The sequence below is a fragment of the Octopus sinensis genome, linkage group LG3 (genome assembly GCF_006345805.1).
Source record: "Octopus sinensis linkage group LG3, ASM634580v1, whole genome shotgun sequence".
NCBI lineage: Eukaryota > Metazoa > Mollusca > Cephalopoda > Octopoda > Octopodidae > Octopus > Octopus sinensis.
This window is the reverse complement of record NC_042999.1, coordinates 86,902,780-86,912,779: the sequence shown is the minus strand read 5'-3', so window position 1 is coordinate 86,912,779 and position 10,000 is coordinate 86,902,780. Positions and strand designations below refer to the sequence as shown.

The 10,000-nt window shown below is 33.9% G+C and overlaps 1 protein-coding gene across 2 annotated transcripts in view; it reads right to left on the bottom strand.

The window, feature by feature from the left end:
• LOC115209497 (protein Wnt-8b-like) overlaps positions 1–10,000 on the bottom strand; it is a 95,460-nt gene that overhangs the window by 79,360 nt on the left and 6,100 nt on the right. Inside the window, exon 1 of one of the 2 annotated variants that reach the window (XM_029777923.2) lies at positions 119–504. The exons of the other annotated variant lie outside the window; for it this stretch is intronic. Within the exon in view, the coding sequence (XP_029633783.1) occupies positions 119–261 (143 nt within the window). The 5' untranslated portion in view covers positions 262–504. Of the gene's footprint in view, positions 1–118; positions 505–10,000 lie in introns of those variants that run through there. 2 annotated transcript variants of the gene reach the window in all.

Genomic DNA, 10,000 nt, shown 5'->3' with positions numbered 1-10,000 from the left:
ATACACAAACACACTCAGACATATGTGTGTAATACTTCTGAGCATTGTCTACGTGTGGAATACATTAGAAATGAACAACATTCGGATATATGCATGCCTATAATAATTATTGACTTACCTGTCACTTTTCGCCAGTTTATACCAACTGAGGAGTTTGTCTTTGTCTAAAGGATCATCCGTCATGATGGTGCCGGTCAAATAATCCAAATGGAAAAGAAAGGCAGAGAAGACAAGCGAAACTGACCACTGACTGTGTTTCATCTACCCATTTATAATAAGAACCAAGCTACACTTATATATCACAAGAGCTCTTTGGCCCGCCCGCCCGCTTATTGGTTTATTCGTTTGCATGTACGCATTGCATACGCGCTGTCAGACTGTGGTATACTGCAGCAAATGTCGCAAGCTGTATGTGACGCCCTCTCTTGACTTATCTATATTAGTCTGACTGAAGTCATTCTGAACTCCGTGCAACACCTATCTGGCATTTATTCTTATATTTATTCTCTACCCTCTCCCTGCTGCTTATTTCTTATTTTCTATCTTTTTTCTTTTTCGCTTTCGTTTATGTTCCGAGAGATATATATATAGGTGATAGTTTAATATAGTCACTAGATAAATGCATTGTGTTCTTCGTAGGATTTTTGGTAAAGTTCGTTCACATTGTTAGAATGGTGTTTGCTGTGAAGGAGATGTATGGATTGTTAAGTTATAAATTGGTGATGCAATAGAGGTAGCAGTGACGATTGTATTCATGCAATGGATTATCTTTAGTGCGATAAATGACAATCATAGAATCAGGCCTATTAAGTGATAATCATAGATGAATGTGACATAATTGTTTGTGTTGGTGATTGTGTTATTGTACTTCTAATGACACTGACCTTATATTGTTAACATTTTTTATTCCATTTAACTGACAATACAATAATACAGAAAAGAGAATGGTAACGAGTCACTGACACCATCTCTACAAGACGAAGCATTAGCAACGCCAAACAGCAGGGTTTTCGATATAATAAATCCTCCTTAAACCCCACTACCTTTTTGTTTTACAGAGATAATCCACCCTTGAGCTTGTAGTAGAAAAAATCAACAATAATAGTTAAAGCTAAAAAAAGAAAAAAATCGGAAGTTGTGTAAAAAACTAAAAAAAAAATAAGATAAAAAACGAGTATGAAAAATGTTTCATGGTGCTATTTTCATAATACCCACCACCTGATATCAAATGCATAATAACTTTTAAAGAAATTAAAGATGTTTTTGGATTTGGTTTGCAAGACTCTTGATATCAGCTTGTCTTTTGAAACAGATTTCGTTGGATCTCGAGAGTCATTATGCCAATAACAAGCACACGCACTAGTTCTATTTCTTTTTAGTCATTAATAATAATAATAATAATAATAATAATAATAATAATAATAATAATAATAATAATAAAATAATAATAATTATTATTATTTATTATTATTATTATTATTATTTATTATTATTATTATTTATTATTTTTTTTCCTTCTTTCTTCAAATTTTCTTCGTTTCTCGCCGAGTGTTTTCCATACACCTAGGGCAGAGAAGGGCATTGTATGCATTCCCAGATTACACGCGCAAATTCACAGATAAAATATGTATTTAAAATTAATAAATAAATAAATTCATGGATGGATGTTATTTTCACAGCGACAGTGCTCTTCTCAGTACATGAGCCGTTCCAGTTAATACGATTTTTGCACTTCCTGTGAGGGATGGTAAGCCTGGAATCATTTTCAAATAGTTTCAGTACCTTTTTTTATCATTCCTAGAGATCCTACAATCACTGGTACTGTAGTCGCCTTGACTATTATTATTATTATTATTATTATTATTATTATAATTATTATTATTGTTATTATTATTATTATTATTATTATTATTATTATTATTATTATTATTATTATTCAGTAGTTTTATTTTTATAGCGTGCTTTCACTTCACTACCGAGCGCAGCTCTGTGTACCTTGGGTATGTGCTGTGATTTGTTGTGATGCTCTGATGGTTATTGTATGGAAAGTGTTTTGCGTAGGATGTGTGCAGTGCCTAGTAGTGCAATTTTCTGTATGTATATGTGTTTGTAGTCCTGTGTGTTTGTGTTATGTATTTGTCTGAATATTTTTTTATCATGCCTAATGCACCTACTATGATAGGAATTGTTTCTGTTTTCAGGTTCCACATTCTAGTTACCTCTATTTCCAGGTCTTTGTATTTTGAGAGTTTCTCCCTTTCTTTTAGAGACCACGTTGTCATCAGCCGGTATTGATACATCAATTAGAAAGCATTTTTTTTCTTCATGGTCTCTGACAACATATCTGGTCTGTTGGCCTTAATTTCTCTATCTGTTGTGTTATTATATTATTATTATTATTATTATTATTATTATTATTATTTATTATTATATTGTTGTTGTTGTTGTTATTATTATTATTATTATATTATTATTATTATTTTATTGTTGTTGTTGTTATTATTATTATTATATTATTATTATTATTATTAATTATTATTATTATTATTATTATTATTACTTAATTAAAGGAGGTGAGGTGGCAGAATCGTTAGCACAGCGGACAAAATGCTTTACGACATTTCGTCCGTTTTTACGTTCTCTTTTCAAATTCCACCAAGGTCGGCTTTGCCTTTCATCCTTTCGGGGCCAATGAAATAAGTACCAGTTGAGCCCTGGGGAGCGATGTAGTGACTATAACCACCCACCCCACCCACAAATTTCAGGCCTTGTGCCTATAGTAGAAAGGATTATTATTTGTCAATAATAAGTAGTGAACAAGCAGACCAAAGACATTCCAAGAAGTAACATACCATCTTTTTTGTATATCAGTGACTACAATGTCTAACGTATACTTGCGATGGGATTTCAAGAAAATTCAGCTTCTATTTCTAGAAAGTCAGATGATTTTGTAGAAGCTCTCACTGAAAACATTTTGGCTTAATATATCAGTAATGTTTGGAAGCAAATCCTTAATTTTAACAGAATGTCTACAATCTTTCACTCACACCATCACTGCTGCTAAACCGTTTCACACAGCTCATCCACAAAATTTCAGAAAAATGTCCTAATGATTATAAACAACAAGATCCTTAGTTTATGCCAGTGGTTTTCAACCAGGGTTCCGCTAGTTCAGTCTTGGGGTTCCGCAAGAAGTTACAAAACCGCTAAAACCAGCAGTAATTTTTAAGTCTCCTGTGCAGATATGTGTGCATAAGACTATTAAATTATTGCACAAGGGTTCCTCGGGCCAGTGGAATGTTTCCTTGGGGTTCCGCTCCAGCAAAAAGCTTGAAAAGCACTGGTTTATGCTATGCTACAAGATTTGGCTTAAAGATCTCTTTCCCTATTTCCGATAGATAAATTACTTTGCTTTTTATTTTTTATTTCTTTAGAATGCTTCTCGAAATATATGTAACTTATATCTTATAGACAGCATTATCGCTATATCAGTTGCGATAGTTTTTCTTGAAATATCTGTGCACAACAGTCATGGGTAATAGAAAACGACAATAATAAAAATACTTTGTTACATCTGTTGGGTACTCTTTACCCCGTTTCTTAAAGAAAAAATGTCTGTGTGTGTGTTTAAGTACACACGCATATACACACACACCACGCAAGCATAAGAGCGCACGCATACACACACACACACACACACACACACACACACACACACACGGACGTACGGCTTTCAGTTCTGAGTGTAAATGTTTATCACTATCATTTCGTCCGTTCATTGTCTGGGATATACAGAAATGAAACCCTGAGAAATACGTTGTTCTAGCTTATATTGGTACTATACATACATACATACATACATACATACATACATACATACATACATACATGCATACATACATTCATGCATACATGTATACATGTATACATGCATACATGCAAATATACATAAATATATCTGTACATATATTTGTATATATATATATACATTATATATATATATATATATAAACACATTATATATATATATATATATATACAAACATACATATATTTGTGTTTATATATATATGTATGCGTACATACATACATACACACATACATATGTATATACACTGCTCATCTCTCTATTTCTCACACACGCTCAATCATGTACTTTGATGTCTTTTGCCTATTTTTTATATTCACACTGCAGTTTTGTTTTCATATCTGAGAGGAGGAAGAGTGAGAGAGAGAGAGAGAGATTTGATCAAAATATCATCTCACTTTTTGGCAACCATTTATTCACCAACATATCCCAAATTTGTCTCAACATTACAAAAACGGCTTCTGGTCTCCTGAACAAGCAAATTCTGTACCACCTATGCGCAAGTTTATTGGATAATTCTACCTCTCCTCCACTGAGCTGCATCCCTCTGGAACGTCTTCTGTTACAAAACTTCCTCCAGAAGCATCGACAGATAGAAATTTAAGGCAAACATTAACCGAATCACCTTAGCCATCTGAAAGGCCCTTTAAAAGTATTAGTCATTGCCCTTTTCTTCTGACTTGTAAAAAGACGACGTTTTTCAGCTGTTTGTGGTACAATTTTCACTTATGATAAAGATTAACCAAAACGCGAAATCTTTTTATATCTGATAACTGTATATTTGATAGTCCTTATATCTGATAATCCCTTATATCAACTAGTAACGTAACCAGATTTTAAAGTTTCGTGGAGCGAGCACATAAAAAAAGGCGCTGTGACATACACAAAGCAATTTTTAACTCATTGATTATGCATTTTAATTGTGTGTTTAAAATCGAAACTCGAGGAAGATAGAGTCATTTAATAAAGTACATAATTGTTATTATGTATTTTAAATTAAAACACAATAATAAGTTTTTCAGTAAGCTCATAAATCTTAAAACGTGTGCTAATTAATTATTTTAAATACAGGAGGTTAGTCAAATAAAATTATGATTTCGGTAAGTTATTCCAAAACCATGCAATTAACAAAAGGAATAAAACTAGAGTTGAAAAAATGTTGAAAAGGTGCCAATTTTGAAAAATGTGCTCGTGGGGAGAGGTCGTTCCCCTTTCTCCCTTATTAGGTATGCTACTGATATCAACTATGTCGTACAGTATACCAATGACCAAGTGGATAACGTGGGAGTATAACACCTAAAGAGTTACGAGTTCCTACACGGTCCTTAGTTTTGTACTATACTGCATTTATTCGAGAGTAGAAATAAATAAAGTGATCTATTATTTGATGGAATCCTCTTACATGAATATGAAGGAGTCTACTTAGCTCAACTCATTAAAAAGGTAAGGCTACAGTCCTTACCTGTTTTTAATGGGCTGATGTAGTCCTAAATAATCAAAAAGATGGGATAGCTTCGGCTGAACTACCCTTCATGATAAGGCTACCCAATCAGAGCTAAGCAACAACAAAATAAGTTGAGTCCCTCGGTAAACTAATCCACATGTTTGTAAGTTGTACACATATTTATTTATTTCATTTTCACAATGCCAAACTCCAACAATCATCGAAACATAAATTTCTCTACATTATGTAGATTCTGCAAAATGACTAAATAAACTCGCCCACCAAACACCATGCAGTTCTCATCATAAGATACTAACGATCTTTTAATGTTACTTTTATATTATCTTGTTTGTGAAGGCAGTGAACCCACAGAATAGTTAAGAGCGTCGGACAAAATGTATGGCAACATTTCTCTGAACTCTACGTTCTAATCTCAAATCCCGCCAAGGTCAACCTTTGCTTTCATCCTTTCGGAGTACCAGTTAAGTAATGTAGTCAATGTAATCAACTCACCCCTACGTCCCTAAAAATTGTTGACCATATGCCAGATTTGATAGCATACTATCTTGTTTGTGATATCATATTTAGATTTAACTGAAAACTGCTGCCAGCGAGAAACTAAAATAAATACGTATCATACCGTAAATTTCTCATCTTTAAATAAAAAATTAATCCAATGTAAGGGAAATGACACTGGTTTACTGGTTGTCAAACAAACGGTCAGCAGTTTGCTATGCACTACCGGCACAGTTTAAGATACTAAACTATGAAATGACTCAGTCTATCAAGCTATAATAGATAACGTAAATCTTACTTTTTCGGAGAGTTTTCAAATATTGTATTCATCGAATCCAAATGTCTTTTTCCCGACTCAAGTCTATAAATGACGTTTATTAAGAATCATTTTTTTAATAGATATATTCAAGACAAATACAAAATGAGTTAAGAGATAAATAATCCTTTTTACTATAGGCGTAAGGTCTGAAATTTGGGGGAGGGGGGATAGCCGATTACATCGACCCCAGTACTTAATTTACCGACTCCGAAAGGATGAAAGTCGACCTCGGCGGAATTTGATCTTAGAACGTAGCGACGGGCGAAATACCTATTTCTTTACTACCCACAAAGGGCTAAACACGGAGAGGACAAAGAAGGACAGACAAACGGATTAACTCGATGATATCGACCCCAGTGCGTAACTGGTACTTATTTAATCGACCCCGAAAGGATGAAAGGCAAAGTCGACCTCGGCGGAATTTGAACTCAGAACGTAGCGGCAGACGAAATACCGCTAAGCATTGATGATGATGATGATGATGATGATGATGATGATGATGATGATGATCGACCTGTATTACGACCTAAGCACATACACACATCGCATATATATATAAGAGTTTCATACTGGAATGACTATGATGGTGATGAATCTCCATTGTTTGACGATGAGTATTCGTTTGTTTGATTAGCTGAACTACCTTCTGAACGAACATTCTACAGATACGTGTATCCCTAAGTTAATTGTCAAGCAGAATCTGAGCGACACAGTATGTACGCTTTGAATTACAGGTAAGTCCACTCGATGAGCTTTTATACGGATTCCATCCACCCAATTTTCACTCATGAAGTGTGTGTCAACCCGAAGTTGTAGAAGATAACATTTGCCCATGGTTCCATGTTGCAGGATCAAAGGTGAAACTCTGTGGTTAAGTTGCGAACGTTTTCACTATTCGGTCATACACCGACAGCATATGTGTTTTTAAACGGTCATCATGATATCTCGATATCTCGATGTACTTCAGCATACGATCTCAGATCAAGTCACTAAATAGCAATAACGTGTAACACCTACAAACAGTCGTAGAAAGACTCTCTCTTTCTCTTTCTCTCTCTCTCTCTGTATATGTATATATATATATATATATATATATATATATATATTATATATATATATATATATATGTGTATGTATGCATGTGTGTGTGTATATATATATATATATTATATATATATATATATATATATATACCGGAGTAAACACATAAATGTGAAACAAGGTGGAAAAAAGAGTACTCAAATACCAGTGGTAGAGTAATATGCTTTATTTTAAGCAGCAGAAAATTCAACAAAATCTGTTACTCTGAGTTTCTCGTTGCCGTTCATCAGACAGTTTTTGCTAGAATGGAACCGATATATCAATTCAATCTAGACTCTTACAAACGCTAAAGCAATGTTGTCAAAATTAGAATGTTGATATAAGTATGTGTATAGCCAAGGATATGTATTTGTAAGCATGCGTATCTGTGTATGTGTAAGTGAGAGTATGTTTGTGCTTAAGCACACATATACACGACTGTATGTATATGTATCCATTCGAACTTGTGTTTGTATACTTGTCTCCATATATGCCAATAATGCCGTTACACAGCTTGTATACATAATTTTTTCTTATTTCGTTTTTTCTTATTTCGTTTTTTTTCCCCACCCCTCCTTCGTTCCTTTTTCTCTCTCTTCCTTTCTTTCGTCCCCCCCCTTACTCAGTATATGAGAATCGCTACATAGATGATTTTTAACTTGCGTGCGAGATGGTTTGCGTGAATATATGTACACATGCATTTATGTGTATATTTAGATTTATATTCATACGTCTGTATATGTATGGCGTTTGCGCGCATCCTTTTGTGTATGTGATATATATATGTACATTTTAATATAAATATGTATTGCAGTGTAATATTTATAACAGGTTTAATTTCTATGCATTAATTTATACTTTCTTCTTCATTAACGTCAATATGTATTTTATTCAATGTAAGGTTTTTTCCTCGGATTTTATAATTTTTATAAGTTTTTTTATATATATATACATATATTTTTGACCTTTTTGTTTATCGTTCGAAGATTGACCGTTTTTTCTAAAGGGCCAATCAAACAAGTCCATTTCTTTTTAAAGGTGTAGCGTTTGTAAGAGTCTAGATTGAATTGATATGATTGATTGATTGATTGATTGATTCTAGTTTCAGCTTATGAGCTGTAGCCATGCTGGGGCACCGTATCGGTTCCATTCTAGCAAAAACTGTCTGATGAACGGCAACGAGAAAAACAGATTTTGTTGAATTTTCTGCTGCTTAAAATAAACTATATATATATTATATATATATTATATATATATATAAACGGTAAGATAACAAAAGAAAGAAAGAGACCTCAATATTATGTAAATAGAGGAAATTTATCTATACAATATGTTACATTACTCGGTAGTCAAGATAAAACTCTGAGTTTCAGATGCCGAAGTGGAAATCCACAACACCATCTCTTCGGTTATCTGGCTATTTGAAAACGTTATGTAAAAAAACCGTTAAAAATGAAGGGAAATTACTCTGTTATAACTCTGCTTTGCCTGCGTACTTATACATCGCTCGCATTTTTCGTCATAAAAATTATATAAAAATACATAAAAATATATAAAAATATATAAATATATAAAATCTTCTTGGGACATAACACAGAAAGCATGTTCTATCCGTTTTCTTTAGGGGACCAAAAACGTAACAGAAATTTAGTCACATGTGGGCATGATCCGAAAAGCTCTGTCCTTGTATTTAGACATGTGGTAGGGTCTAAGCTGCTTTTCCAGATAAGCCATCTCTCCATGTCGCATAAACCGCACCTTCCGCTGCCGTTATTGTAGGGCTTACATCTGGCCAAAATCTTCCATTGTATGTTATAATCGACACCTTTATCTCTTAAAGACCAAATATGATTGGATAATTGTGTCGCTTTTCTTTTGTTCCAGTGCCTAAAGCTCAAAGTGTGGTTATTGAACCTGGCCTTGAAATTACCTTCTGTCAGGCCCACGTATTTCTTCGTCGAAACGGTGTCTTTAGTGGTTATAGAGTTTACGGTAGCTTCATATATGATAGTCTTGGACATGCAAGCTCCATTTAGCGGGCACAATTCTTTATTCCTGCATGAACAGCTGTTTTCTTCTTGTGTTTTTTGTATGTTATGATTGATTATGTTTTTAAAATTGGTAGTTGAACTAAAACTAATTTTTAAATTGTGTCTATTGAAGAGTTTCCAATAAGCATGGTTAACTGGAAAATGTCTATCTATCAGTGCTAGGAAATATTTACCTATATTGAAGGCCACCTAAAAATTAGTTTTAGTTCAACTACCAATTTTAAAAACATAATCAATCATAACATACAAAAAACACAAGAAGAAAACAGCTGTTCATGCAGGAATAAAGAATTGTGCCCGCTAAATGGAGCTTGCATGTCCAAGACCATCATATATGAAGCTACCGTAAACTCTATAACCACTAAAGACACCGTTTCGACGAGAAATACGTGGGCCTGACAGAGGGTAATTTCAAGGCCAGATTCAATAACCACCCTTTGAGCTTTAGGCACTGGAACAAAGAAAAGCGACACAATTATCCAATCATATTTGGTCTTTAAGAGATAAAGGTGTCGATTATAACATACAATGGAAGATTTTGGCCAGATGTAAGCCCTACACTAACGGCAGCGGAAGGTGCGGTTTATGCGACATGGAGAGATGGCTTATCTGGAAAAGCAGCTTAGACCCTACCACATGTCTAAATACAAGGACAGAGCTTTTCGGATCATGCCCACATGTGACTAAATTTCTGTTACGTTTTTGGTCCCCTAAAGAAAACG